We start from the raw sequence: 15,302 nt of genomic DNA, 5'->3' as shown, positions 1-15,302 counted from the left end.
GCATGGTGGGATGCCTCTCACTGTCTGACAAAGGCAACTTCCATAAGCAGGGTTGGGAGGGTTTCCAAAAATATAGGGCCATATTGTGGCTGCTTAGTGGCCTCCCATGATAGCAGTCCCTTCACTTTTGGAACTGCTAACTCCATCAAACCCAGGAAGAAGTTATCCCAAAGGATAGTTTACACAGAGCAGGGCTGGTGTACGGGTATAGCTGCCAAGTGCCATGCATCCGGTGTGACACTCACATCGTTTCAGCCCTACTGAGATGTCATTGGTTCCGACAGCTGTGGGAATGGGCCTGAAGCTGGTCCTGAGTGCCAGGGCCACTGTGGGCACTCTGTCTCCCCTCGCCCTTCTCCCTCTTCTGGATCCCAGAGGGGAAGGAACAGTTAGTGGCAACCATGTGGGAACAGAAGGTGAGAGGTACCCAGTACTGGGTCCAGAAAGCCCCTAGCCAGTTCCCAGCTTTCTCCCCAACCAACTCCCACTCCGCTTCCCCCTGACAATCTTCTCCCAGCTTCCCACTACTGTCACCCCCCCAGTCACCTCAGATAGCCCCCAGGTCACACCTGACTGCCCCCCACCCGCAGCTTGCCTTACCCAGCACCAAGCCATCTACCCAGCATCCTTAACCACAGCTGCTAAGTACTATGCAGCTCTACATCCTACACCATACTGCTTGGAGTGCAAGTATATTCACCACAACTTGAAGATTATGAGATTGGCTTGTCAAATATGCAAATTAGTGCATTACATCATTTGCATAAAATGTCACACATGGGTCTGCACAAAACATTTGTACTGGGGAAGGCAGCAATCTGTACCATGCCAATGGATAGAGCACAATATGCAGTCCTCATGTGAACTTAGCAATCTTCGGATAGATTGTGCCCGCCTGAGACATAACAGCTCCCAATGCTCCTCCTGGAACAGTGAAACACCACATCACCTCTTACACTGGTCCAGGGCATTTGTGTACAGAAAAAGGGCAATTTTTTTCTCAAACTGAGTTAGATGAATACTTTGATCAGCTCTCACCAGGATGTAAATTTGCTCTACCAAAGTTTCCATTCATGTAAATAATAATTTGCCACCAAGCTGGAAGAAATGATCTTTTGCTGGTCAAAAGTATTAACTTTTTTCTTCTTTGTTTTCTTGCTAGTTTTTTATTGGACTGCTTTTGATCCTGATCCTTCAGGTCGTAGCAGGTATTTTGGGAGCAGTGTATAAGTCTCAGGTACTGTATGGTTCAATCACATTTGCTGATTTCTTCGCAATATTTTACACACAGTATGAACTATTATAATATAATATCACTTGGATTTCCAGATAGAAACCACACTTAACAAGACTCTCTCCGAGGAGGCAAAGAAGTTGCAAGCCGTCACTGAGGATTCTAAAGTATTTCAAGAGAAGTTTCAGAAGTTTGAGAAAATGGTAATTGAAGGCAGGTTTTATCTGTCTAGTCTGTTGCATCTGATGCAGAGTTAACCCTTGTTTTATCACTACACTGCCACAGAGTTGAGTATCACCCTTCTGAAAAAGCATAAACTGCCCTAAATGCAGCTGAAAAACTGTACAGGGGGATTCTATTCTCTTTGTGTGGCTTGGAGTTCTTTCCTGTGATGATTTCCCTGCAGTGACGTTTGTGTAAGAATTGGGGGTAGGGGTTTAGCACAAAGACGACCCATATCTGCCGATAGTGGGGTGGGGGAGCAGAGTGAGGGCAGAGGCTTCAGCAGATGCTACTGAGCGTGTGAAGTCCGTGTGAGCATGCTCAGTACAAGCGAAGCAGCAAATCTGGGGATACACATGACCCCACTTGCCCTGCCCCACATGTTGTCTCTGGTTTAGAATATTCCCTTGATCCACCACTATGCAGTCCCCCACCCCCAGTCCCCCGTCCCTCCCCCCGCCATAGGGTCTGAGCCACTGACTAGGGGCTTACATATGAGTCATCCTTTAACTTTCTGAAAGTTTGTGAAGGCTAGGACTATAACAGCGTTTAAAAGAGAACTGGATAAATTCATGGTGGTTAAGTCCATTAATGGCTATTAGCCAGGATGGGTAAGGAATGGTGTCCTTAGCCTCTGTTTGTCAGAGGATGGAGATGGATGGCAGGAGAGAGATCACTTGATCATTGCCTGTTAGGTCCACTCCCTCTGGGGCACCTGGCATTGGCCACTGTCGGTAGACAGGATACTGGGCTAGATGGGCCTTTGGTCTGACACAGTACGGCCGTTCTTATGTTCTTATGAAAGTCTCTTTCTAGAGGAACATTTTGAGGAAGTTTGGTATCTCTGTCTTTATTGTATTATCTAAGTACCTGCATGTTGTCAGAGCACTAAGCATTTTTGCTACATGCACATTTGAAGAAAAGAGAATGTTTGGTAATTATCTCACTTCTTTTTTTAGGAATATCATATCTGCTTGTGTAGAAATTCCAACTTTGTTATATTCATTTGTTTTCTCTCAGAACTACTGAGCTATATTTTAGAAGGTTTTATGGTTGACTCATTTACTACAACTATTTGAACTTCGAAGTTCCGTGTAAAGTTTGTAAATCACTTAAGGACCATGTGAGTTTATAAAGTCTGGATATTATGTATCTAAGATCCATAAATTAAATTGTCTGGTTCAAAGAACCTAAGTTTGAGCTATGTAAACCAAATAACTTTGGTTCAAAGATTACAAACTCTGCCACGTGCCTACAGATACTGTAAATTTCTTCATCCAAACACCCTTACTCAAGAAAATTTGAAGCACCCAGCAGTTCTTGTAAGTAACATAGAAAGCCATGAATAAAAAGCTTTCAAGGTCTTCACATGCTGCCAAGAGAATTTACAAGGTCTGCAGACTCGCTTGTTCCTTGAAAGGTCTCCAGCCCCTTCCTAAGGCCCATGTAAGCTCCGCACTTGTTATACCACTATGGAGCTTACAAGATCACAGATATTATCTATTGAGTTTAGAAGATCCAGAGGTATTGTCTCTCTTTTGCAGGGTTTGCATACTCATTCTGTTGATTTTGTAAGCTTTGTTCTTACTGCTATGGAGAGTACAGGGTCTGCAGCCTATAACCAAATACAGACCATTATAGAGATACCTGAACCAAGCCTCTGAATTTGAGCATATCCAGTCTTTGGGCTGGTCCACACTAACCCCCCAGTTCGAACTAAGATACGCAACTTCAGCTACGTGAATAACGTAGCTGAAGTCGAAGTACCTTAGTTCGAACTTAAAGGTACTTACCAAAGGTCCACACACGGCAGGCAGGCTCCCCCGTTGACTCCGCGTACTCCTCTCGCGGAGCAGGAGTACCGGCGTCGACGGCGAGCACTTCCGGGATCGATCCAGGATCGATTTATTGCGTCTAGACAAGACATGATAAATTGATCCCAGAAGATCGATTGCTTACTGCCGAACCCGGAGGTAAGTATAGACGTACCCTTTGATTCATAGATTCCAAAGCCAGAAGGGACCATTGTGATTATCAGGTCTCCTGTGTAATACAGGCCATAGAACTTCCCCAAAATAATCCCTAAAGCAATCTTGACTTAAAATTGTCAATGATGAAGAATCCACCATGACCCTTGGTAAATTGTTCCAATGGTTCACCTTCACTGTCAAAAATTTATATATATTTCCAGTCTTAATTTGTCTAGCTTCAGCTTCCAGCCACTGGATCATGTTATACCTTTCTCTTCTAGACTGAGGAGCCCATTAGTAAATATTTGTTTCCCATATAGCTACTTACAAAAGTTATTGTAATCCTGGGATGCATAAACTAGGAATCTCAAATAGAAAGACAGAGGTTATTTTACCTCTGTATTTGGAATTGGTGTGACTACTGCTAGAATACTGTGCCCAGTTCTTGTGCCCACAATTCAAGAAGAGTGTTGATAAAGTGGAGATAGTTCAGACAGGAGCCACAAGAATGAATAATAGTTTAGAAAACATGCCTTATAGTGACAGACTCAGAGAGCTCAATCTATTTAGTTAACAAAGAGAAGGTTAAGAGGTGACTTGATTACAGTCTAAAAGTATCTTGGATTTGGATCCAGACCTAAAATTTGTCACTCTGAATAAAGTGAAAGACTAAATTCCTAGATTCAAACACTGCTCAAAGTCAGATAAAGAACCAAACTTTGCATCTTGGAGCTGTCTCTACTACCATTCTGAATACCTCATATAATGCTAGGTTTGTTGACTGCTGTGCCAGTGGACCTTATCTTCTCTGGAGAAAACAGACCTGATTCACATCTATGATTCTTTATTCACAGCAATGGGGACATGAGGGATGCAATTTGAACCCCCGTGCTCAAATGGAGATTCATCCCTAGGCTAGACTGTGATTCTGTCACCACCCTCTATCTTTAAACTCTATCTTAGAACTTTTATTCAAATTTACCTGCGTAAGGATGCAGTAACTAATAAAAGACCTTAGAATTTGGCCAGTGCTGGGCATAAAATATAAATAACATTTTCATTTTCTTCTTAAAAATACTAAAGAAATTCTCAATATAAAAAGTGCCTCACCTGCTCAAAGGCTTTGGTTACTCTCTATAGGTGAAGCACTTATCTGTAGCGTCTGTGTTAGTTTAGACTGGCAATGATTGTTCAGTTTCTCACCTAAGTGATGCCTGAAATGTCTCAGTATGTTTTCTCTACCTTCAGAAAAACTTCCTTTCCAACACAAACATGATACAGGAGGATGGAATTTAAAGTACTTTGTTTTAGTTTTTATTTCTTCTAAATACTCAATGAAAGAAGGAGCTTGTAAAGGGGTCCTCGGTGAGCCAAGGAGCCTAGTGGTTAGCACTTACTCGGTCATGCGGCAGTGGTAGGAGAGTCCAGGCCCACCCGCTCCACTGGGCTCCAACCCAGGGCCCTAGGAGCAGGGATGCTGGAACTGGGGGAGGGGCAAGGGGACCATGGCCTCCCAATTTTTAACATGGGTGTAGTTTGGGCGTCGCATTGCCCCCCCCAAAAAACTGCAAGCCTTGGGCAGGCACGGAGCGGTGGCACCAGGGGCTGCGCTTCCTGGTGCAGGAAGCTGATAAGGTGATCACCTCCCCTGCCACCAAGCACAGCCCCTGCCGGAGGCACCAGCCTCTTCCCAGAGGGGATGGAGTTGAGGTGGGTCTTAGCACCCCCTAGCCAAGAGACCCCACCCATTGCTCCTCCTCTTTCCCCTGAGGCCCTGCCCCCTGGCCAGGCCGGAAGCAGAGCCGGGACATGATAAGAGCTGCCCAGGGAACCCGAGCTGTTGTGGGGAGCCCCAAACCTTTCAGCTGCCCTGGGCTGAGTGCCCGAGGGGGCAGGGGCACGGGCTGCGGGCTGCTTTCAGGCACCCTGACCCCCACCCGCGGCAGGTAGAGGGTCTGGGGCTTCTCACAGCAGCCTGGGCTCCCTGGGCAGCTCTTACCACAGCCTGGCTCCGGCTTCTGGCCTGGCCATGGAGTCATGCCTCAGAGGGAAAGAGGAGAAGCAGGGTCAGGGCCACACGGGAAGAAGAGGAAAGAGGGGGCCTCATGGCCTTCCCACTTATACTGAGGTTCTGGCCCTGTTGCCTAGGAGGGTCACCAGCATTGGGCCTCTGGGAGGGGCCTTTCCCTGGGTCTCTTCCTAACACAGTTTCCTTCCCTCAGCTTCTGATCCCAGATAAGGGGAAAAGAAAAAGGAAACCAAAAACGGCCAGACCCAGTTGGGCTGTGCATACTGCACTGTGCCTTTAGGGAGGCTTCTCCAGCCCCATTTTTGCAGGAGCCTTCAGGGCAGGTCTGCATTCTTCCTCAGCCTCCCCTTTCTGAGCTGGGTTGCTCCCTTTTCAACCCTGTCTCCAGTTGGAGCATGCTCTGCGGGATTGGAATGGCAGATCTACCTGGACCCAATCTAGTCCTTTAACCTCTTCCATCCCAGTGTGGGGTTTGTATACCCCATCACAGAGCTACGTATCACACACCATTTTACCTGTGTTCATTGAAATTTGATATCTTATTTAAAATAAATGATCGATCCAAGCGGTGTTGGAATGACGACATAATGGGTTTATGGGAGAAAGCAAATGTTGTATAAAGACTTTATTAAGGAGGATTCAAAACAAAGAACGATAACATTATAACAAGCTCTGCTAATCCTAACTCTCCCTTCCTTCCCCAGTCTGAGGTCTTCACTTTACAGGTCTCTAATGAGGCAATAACTCAGAGCTGGCAGACTCCTGCGTCAAGGGAGAGACTGCGCCCAGCATTAAAAGCCTCCCTATCTAAGGGAAGTTCTCTCTCTATCTGGCTGCACTCCCTATTCAAACCAGCTATGGCAGCAACATAGATATGCAATCTGTATAATCTTTTCAGCACTCAAAGAATGACAGATACTATTTTGCCATGACAAATGTCACCCAGTGACAGCACCACCAGTGAGATAAGATGCTTTAGAAGAGGGTTGACGGCCATTGGTTCCAAGCTGAAGAGCTTTTGAAGGAAAGTTGTTACTCCAACCTTTACTATTTTAAAATCATCCACCAGTCTGTAGTGGCAAATTTACTCCTGGGATAAGGGAGCCTGTCAGGGACTATGTAAGTCATAAAGAAAAATGAGCATATTTTAATGAACATTCACCATGTGCTGCTTATCTAAAATATTTTCTTCCTTACTAGAAAGTCATGCAATGCTATATTTTATTGTAAAAGAGAGAGAAATAAAACAGGATGAAAAGAGAGGTTTTTTCTGTGGGTTTATGTCCAGGCTCATATCCATGCATGCTTAACACGAAAAGGTGAAACATTCAAGATACATCTGATCCTGAAAGATGCCTCCTGAGAAGTGCAGAATATTCTCAACTCCCATTTGCATCAGGGGACAGGCCGTTCACCACAGAGCAGCTGGTGCTCAGAACCATTCATTCTTATTATGCCTGGGTGTGCATTGCCTGGTCCATAAGAGCACATGACTTTAGGGGATGAGCTTAAGGACTCTTCCTATGAACATTGCCAGGGATGCTAGGGGAATGGTAGCCAGACAGTGTTTAGACAGCTTGTGCTGCCCCCTCCTATTGCTGACCCAACCCATTGCTGATGATATCATAGACAGCCCCCAGGAGGGATGAGGAGTCTCTCTGGAAAAAGTAGAGGTAGAGCCATAGTGGCTCTGTTTTTTAGTAAATCATGATTGCTTTATGATGTCCCATGATGTTTGCATCTCTACAAGATGAGTGGTTCCAGCTGCCCTTTAAAACAGAGAAGAGCTAAAACCAGAACTTTGTGATGCCCTACCTCCACCCATGCACTTTGATGGTTTGGATAAAATAGAACCTGAACCAAAACCACACTTGGTTTAGGTTTTTAAACCCAAAACAAATCCCTAGCCTCTCTGGCCCTAGGTTCATGGGCTACCCATCCATTAAGGTAGTTATTTTTCTAGCTATCACATTTTTATATGCCTGTGTTGTCTTTTTCCAGGTTGGCTTTTTTTCACATGTGAAATACTTTGGCTATGTCTAACATACAAATAAAAAATGCAGGGAAAAAACATAATTCTGAAAACATCCAACATTGTTACATGCTATGTTGTGGCACATGCAGTCATTAATCCAAAGCCATGTTACTGATTCTTTCTTATTGTATATTGGAAATCTGTTCCTTCTTCATCCTCTTTATTTATGGACTACAATTCACCTGCCATTCTGATTATTGATAGAAGACATTGATACATGTACGCAAAGGGCCTCTTAGATGTGCAATGTTTTGGTAAGGTTTGCAAGTACGAAACAGATTTATGTGACTTGTTTTCAGTCACCATTCTTCCCTTTCACCCCTCCATTTCTCCTCTTTTACAGAATCAGTGCTGTGGTTTGGTGAAGGGATATGAAGACTGGGGGAGCAATTTTAATACTCCTTATGGTAATTTCAAGATCTGTGAATGTGCACAGAAAGACCAAAATACAGATCTCTGTATCTTTTCTTCTAACAGATACATTTATAAAAAGGTAAGTACGATTTTTACATATTGCACTTTCCAAAAAGAGGTTTAGAGCGAGGTTCTGTCCGCTTTGTTTGGTCATTAAAGAGCCCCTGACACTTTTGAAAAGGAAAAGGGTTTGTTCTGTTTTCCGTAGTTAAATTTTCCTCTCCTCCAGCGGTTGTGCAGTGCAGCATGCTTGTTGGCTGCTGCCTACTCCCCCTGCCATGCCTGCCTTTCTACAGTGTGGTGCAGTGCCCGAAGGACCTCTGCAGCCTGTCTGGGTTCCCAGCTTGTGGTCACCAGTGAAGATTCTGAGTGACAGGAGGCCTTAGCGATAGCTCCATATTGCTATGGGGATTACTCACCTCCTCTCTCACCCCAGGCTCAGGATTCCACACAATAAGATAACTACATTGTCAGACATGTTTGCCCAGGATTTGACCCATAGCTTTTAAAGTACTTATTTCAGGATGAAAGGCTTCAGTGTAAGAGATTGTTAATCTCTTTTAAAAAGGTTCACGCTCAGTTATAGAATCCGCTGGAATGAAATGCTGCATGTTTTCTGACAGCACACTTGAGGGGCCATTTCCCCCAGCTGAACCCCTTGGAAAAGCTTACAGCATTTAATTATAACAGTAAGATAGGGTGCATGATGACAGGCAGCAAAGAGAGATTCAGACAAAAATTGGAGGGTGGGAGAAGGGAACTCAATTCATCTATTTCAAGATTTATCTGTCTCATTACATGGAAATTAGAACTCTGCAAATCCAGAGAAAAATAGTGAAAACAGGCATAAAATGTCTGCATTTTTAGAAAATTAGTGCTACGACATGTCTGGTTTTGCCATTATCTACATCCCCTATATAGCCGATTTCTATAAATATCAAATTTGGGGGCTAGATTTTTATAAATATTGAAGTTCATTGCCAGATTCTGCCACCCTTATTTATGCTGAGTACTAAATCATTCTTTGAGTAGTGTCACTGAAGGAAAGCTGCTTGTGAATAAGGGTATATTCAGCAGGTGTGTAGGGCGGCAGAGTCAAGTCCTAACATTCAGAAATATGAAATGGTATGTTCCTCTTTGGCCAAAGTTCAGTCAGGGTCTAAATGGACCCAGAGAATACAAGCGTGAAAATATAGATGAATTATTGTGGGTGCAAGACAAATTCCTTGTGCAAACCACCAAATTTTATGGGCAAGAGTGGATATTGGCAGGATCCTTGTGAAACGAACCCACCATTTTGAGACTTGCTGCAATAGTGAGTCAGAGCGAAATTTAAAGCCTTTTTGAGAGAAAGATAAACGTGTTTATCACTGGGGAGAAAATAGAGTGAAAGCCCATCCACATGTCGGGCAGGGGACAATGGTGGAGATGGAGGGTCCCTGTAGTTTTGATGGCTCTGGGCCTCACTTGGTCTTCACCACAGTTTGCAAGAGCAGTTAGTCACCGACTTGAGCAAATGTAGTCATGATAAGAACAGGCATATGTACATTTATAAAAAAAATACAGAGAGGCTCAAACTGGAACTCCAGATCTGAATTGCTCATTCCATCCCACTTCCAGCATGAGCCCCTCGAACATTTGAGAAAGTTTGGATTTAAATGTGGCTCCATATCCAATCATCCTGCTCTGAGCCTGTAATAAACCTAACCTGGAATAGCAAATGCAAATATCAGTGTAATGGGAAATTGACTCACTTCCAGACTCGAACTTCACAGCTTTGGCCCCTCTCTAATAAAAAGGGATTAGACAGAGAAAATAAGCGCAAATGATATTTTTACTTCATTTTGCATGTGGCAGTATCACAAACCCTAGACACTGAAGCAGTGTCTTTTATTCTGAAACTTTACCCTACGTGTATATTTGGATACTAGATTCATATTTGGGAAGAGAAAGAACAGATATTCCTCCCAGAGCACAGGATGGTTGCAGATGTATTCTTTGTCTTTGTAACAAACCAGAGCAAATTAGAACAGCTTCTCTTGCCCATGGTGGATTATCTTTTTGGCCAGTGCTATCCCATGCAGCCAATGATTTTAGAGGCTGTACTCCTAATGAGCTTATATTACCCATAATTAATCTTTTCTTTTCTTTCAGCCATGTAGCGTTGTGGTAATTGATTTCTTCAAACACCATATGGTCATACTTATGGGGATCGCATTTGGACTGGCATTTATTGAGGTATAAATCATTAAAATATTTACTAGATGACAAGCAAAGTGTTGCATTTGAAAGTATGCTGGGACTGGGATTAAAATACCTGGATTGCTCTACTATTAGGCAAAAGTGAATTGGCTTTAACCTCATTCCTAATTGTACTATCATTTAGTATTTAGATATATTGCAGTAAGGCTCAAGACCTCAGGATCAGGACCCTACTGTGGTGGGCGCTGTACAAACAGGTTGCACGTCCCACTTCCTGCAAAGAAATTACAGCCTAAGGACTAAATTGTAACTTTACAATTGGCCCTGAGCAAGAGCTGGTACGTAGCTGCATAACCCCAGCAGCATATCGAGGAGAGTCACAGTCCTCTCCCTATTCCCTCCCACTTGCTGGGAGGAGAATAGTTTACTTACTGTGCGTCAGGACAGTTACTGGTTTCTAACCACGACAGGAGTGAGGTTCTGGAACAGCTTCCCACTAAAGGTAATGGGGCAAACAACATAGCTTTAAAATGGAGTCTGAATAGGATTATATGATAGGGTTGCCTGCAATAGCAAATAAGTGGACTTAATGACCCAGGAGGTTCCTTCCAGTCCTTTGTATGCTGTCTGGCAGTGAAGTGGCAGAACAAGAGATTCTCCTTTCACCCCTTCCTTTCCTACCCACTTGCTCACAGAGGGTGGATCTAGAGAGTAGCCCCATCATACAGTTTTTTGGGGTTTTTTTATATTTTTCTTTTCTCACTTTCATGTGTGTATTTTATTTTTTGTCAGCAGCAGAAACAGAGGGGCCAAAAATACCAAAAGAGATGCTATTCTTGTTCTATTTCTGGCCCAACTAGATAGAGGAAATGGTAGAAATTTCACAAGAGAACCCATCCTTATGGGATTTCCAGCTGAGCTGGAAGTTGGTCTGAACTTTGGGATGCTCATCTGAACCAGACTATCACCCTGAACCATCTCAATTTCAGCCACTACTACTTGCTGGAACCTGACATTCAACCTTTTTTTAAAAAATTGCTTTAATGGGCCCTGATTTGAAGTCCACTGAAGTCAACAGACCTTCCAATGGGCTTTGGATCAGGTCCAAAAAAAGTCATCGACCTTGTCTTTCTAAATACATTGATTTAAGAAAGCTTTGTATTGTCAAGAGTTCAGGTCAGCTACATTCATCTCAATTGTAACTAAATTGCAGCCCTCACATAATAGAGAGATTATGATGTGGAATTATTGTTCTGAGGATACAGTTCCCCCCTAGAGGTAAGCAGGTAAAGAGCAGAATATACAATTGGAATGTTTTGGCTACTTATTTCAATTGTTTCTTCATTTACTGAACAATGACACAATACATTTACTCTAAAGGAATGAGGGGGAAAAGTGATGTTATCTAGTTAACCACCTGACTAATGTTAGGTTCTGTCTATGCCTAAGAAACAGGGAACTTAATTGCTTTGCCTCATTCCACTATTTCACATTTTTTTTATTACTTCTTTGTAGTCCCCCCCCCTTAAATTAGACACTTGAGGATGACAAAGAGCATTTTGCATGTACTGAATCCATAATTCATTCTGAAAAGGTTTTTAAATTATAGCACTGCTTTGGCAGAGAATTATTCTCCCTGGCCTAATAGTGGGTAGGAGCCCCAACCTAAAAAATCCATGTCCAGAAAAATAATAGTAAGCAGGAAAGACTCAGTACAGCTGAAATGCTTGATATGACTTGCAACTAACCTCTTACTTGGCATTTCATATAAGGCCGTGTACTCACCATGCATAGCACACCTTTGTGTCAGGGTGTGATGCTGCATGGGGTCCTCGTTTCCAGCACTGCCTACTGACCATCTGCCTCACACTGGCTCTTCCGTGCCTCAGCCCTCCAGCCAAGTCACATAAAGTTCAAATCTCCTCCAGGGTAACCAAAAGGTCCAAATGAAAATCCAAACATCTGAATAATTCTTCTGCCCTCTTGGGCAACTGAAGTCTTCTGTGGCATGTAGAAACCCTACCTCAGAGCTACTCAACCACAGGAGCCTACTCTGTGGGTTTGTCTCCATAGGAGAGTCTTCTCTCCTGTATGGTCTCTCCCTGGATCTTGCCCCCTTTCCAGGGTCTGCCCCCCACAGGGCTCAGTTCTATCACTGTGGCTTTCCTCAGTCTACCTGCCCGAACCCCTTCCCATAGAGAGTGGGAACTCCATACCTCCTCTCTTCTGGGCCTTCTCCACTCAGCTGCGTTTAAGTAATCCTCTGCAACTGGGGTCAGTTACTCTCACTCCATTACATCCAGTTGGTATCACTAATTGCCACTCCATGGCTAGATCAGGGGCAAGGCTGAGGGTAACTGCTAGGTCAGAAGCCAGGCTGAATTCAGCTTGCCTAAAGGACCAGCCTGCCTGTGACAGCTGGGTGTTATTTCAAGAAGCTACCTATGGTGGATCACTTAGATGAAAATTGCAAAGCACAAATAAGGAAAAATAGATCATCTGTGAAAATGCAAAAGGAACTTTTTAAATGTAGTAAAAATGTATGTGATGAATTAACTTGTCCATGAAAAATAAACTTGTAGTCACTTCAGTTTAGTAATTACAGTTGCTGTACCTCAGTTTTCTCCTTAAATGCCGCTTCTTCTGGCCAACAGTCTGCCACTGTTCTCCACTTGGGCATGGTTCGTTGCTGCTGTCTCTCTTGATCATGAGAGGACTAAAAAACAAACAAACAAAAATCCAAGGGAAAGATCCTCAGCTGGTGCAAATTGTCATAGCTCCCATTGACGTCACTGAATCTATGACATTTTACACCCGCTGAAGTTCTGCCATCAAGATGTTAATGTGTTATGACATCTCAAATGATAGCCATTAAAAGGGCACTTGCTTAACCACTCTCCACCCCCAAAAACAACCCCCTCCCAAACTCAACAAGTGCTCTTCCAAAGCTTCTCCTTGTCTCTTCTTTTTGCTATCAGCATACTGATACATTTACTCACTGTGATATTTGTATAAATTAGACTATATTCTCCTTGAATTGGGGATGTTGGACCAAAGTCAACACAGGCACAAGTGAATATGCCTGTGGCTTACACTAGCCACTAATGAATTTGTCTCCTTGTCTGGCTTTAGATCTGTATATTCTCTATGTTCTCCATTGTAAATTTCTTGAAAAAGTTAAACACTGTTAGTTGCTTCATAAATGACTCTTTGGATCTTTCCTCTTTTTACTTAACCTTCATATAGTGATAAATTAAGGGCATAAGGGATCATTATGATCATCTAATTGGTTCTCAACCTATTTACCATTGTGGGCCGCATATGTGGCCCACAATGTGTTATGTGGGCTGCATCAAATACTACCTCTATGGCCCTGAGGATGTCACATGAGCCGCAGTTCTGTGCTGACTGGGCCGCAAGCGGCCTGCAGGCTGCAGGTTGAGAACCACTGAATGTTTCTGACCGTCAGAGGGGTGAAATATTGGAACGGCCTTCCGAGGGAAACGGTGGGGGCGACGGACCTGTCTGGTTTTAAGATTAAGTTAGATAAGTTTATGGAGGGAATGGTTTAATGGTAAAACATAGTAGTCAAGGAAAACCAAGCAATGGTAGGTAAATAGTATAATGGCTAACAGGGGTCAGGCTGGAGACTCTTGCCTATATGCTCGGGGTCTTACTGATCGCCATATTTGGGGTCGGGAAGGAATTTTCCTCCAGGGCAGATTGGCTGAGCCTCTGGAGGTTTTTCGCCTTCCTCCGCAGCATGGGGCAGGGATCACTAGCAGGAGGGTCTCTGCCGATTGAAGTCACTAAAAACAGGATTGGGGACTTCAACAGCAGAGTCCAGGGAAGGGGTAGGGACGGTTTTATGGCCTGCAGCATGCAGGGGGTCAGACCAGATGATCATAATGGTCCTTTCTGACCTTAAAGTCTATGAGTCTATGAGACTCCTGCATAACCCCAGCCACAGAATTTCACCCAGTAATTCCTGCATCAAAACTGCGCCTTAGTCAGATTTTATTTCAGTCAGCTAGTTCTTAAATAGATGCAACGTTTCTGGCCTGATCAGATTACTGGTAAATTTAAAATATTTGTAATGTGACTATTTAGCACCCAAAATGATAGGGTGTCTGAGTACATATGTATATAATGTGTGTGTATAGATATAATATAAAAGCTAGTGAAACACACAAAAGGTAAAAATAGAAAAGATGAAAGATGTCAAAGAAACTAAAATCTTGGTATACTCCAGAGTCTGAGAAGTTATTCCAGAGATTTAGAAAACAAAAATGAATAGCTGTATTTAAAAATCCCATGTCTGAAGAAGGGTCCCCCATCAACACGGGCCATCATCTTTTTAAAACAAAGTTTAAGTCTTCCATCTTCTCTGCAATCTTACCTGTGGTACATACTGATTTCATTAAAATCCCAATACTCTGGAGTCATGCTTCTAGTAAGAGTCATTGGAAAAAATCTACTCCACCACAGATTTAGTCTGCATGTAAATCCAAGACATTTGCAAACAAAATATTCTTACCGTGTATCAATTCTATGCAGGGATTTCCAAGACTGCCAAGTAATACCATAAATGTCTTCGTTTTCCAGATTGTTGGTTTGGGGTTTTCGATGAGCCTGTACTGTCAGATCCAGAGAAAATGAAGCAATGGAAGTGTCAGAACTATGTCATCAGCCAAATCAAAACTTTTATAGTTAGATAGGTATTTGGCTTGCCACATTTAAATAAAAACATGCATGTCACAAGCAGCTGTTTTGATAAAAGCAGCAGCCCAGATGAATACAGATTCTTCATGTAAAATGATCTCCTTAAAATTAATGAGTTTAACGATGTGAATGTGGATTTTTATTTGCAATAAATGTCTATTTACAACTTCGAGGAGCTCATTTTGTGTGTAGATTTCTTTGAGTGATGTTGAAATTTTTCATTTATCCGACAACGTGTCTGCACAGTGTTGCGCTAATCACAGCAGAGTCCTCGGAAAAATCTGCAAATGACATTGTAATGGTTTGCTGATGCTGGGAATCACATGATTCCTGGAAGTATTGCTTGTGGGGCAGTGTTTCTTTTATAACTAGTATCACAGGTCAATTTGACGCCACATAAGGTATTATGGAGAAAGTTTTGTCATTTTGGCGATTCACAGAGTCCAATTTTTTCTCAAATGGGAAATATATATC

General features: G+C 43.1%; 1 protein-coding gene across 1 annotated transcript in view; it reads left to right on the top strand.

Moving 5' to 3' along the window:
* TSPAN8 (tetraspanin 8) overlaps window positions 1-14,998 on the top strand; it is a 127,653-nt gene extending 112,655 nt beyond the window's left edge. Inside the window, exons 6-10 of the mRNA XM_065558942.1 lie at window positions 1,163-1,237; window positions 1,330-1,437; window positions 7,834-7,983; window positions 10,059-10,142; window positions 14,712-14,998. Coding sequence (XP_065415014.1) covers window positions 1,163-1,237; window positions 1,330-1,437; window positions 7,834-7,983; window positions 10,059-10,142; window positions 14,712-14,765 — 471 coding nt within the window. The 3' untranslated portion in view covers window positions 14,766-14,998. The remainder of the gene's footprint in view (window positions 1-1,162; window positions 1,238-1,329; window positions 1,438-7,833; window positions 7,984-10,058; window positions 10,143-14,711) is intronic.
* Window positions 14,999-15,302: the final 304 nt, after the last annotated feature.

The sequence above is a fragment of the Chrysemys picta genome, chromosome 1, assembly GCF_011386835.1.
Source record: "Chrysemys picta bellii isolate R12L10 chromosome 1, ASM1138683v2, whole genome shotgun sequence".
NCBI lineage: Eukaryota > Metazoa > Chordata > Testudines > Emydidae > Chrysemys > Chrysemys picta.
This window is presented reverse-complemented; position numbering and strand designations above follow the sequence as displayed.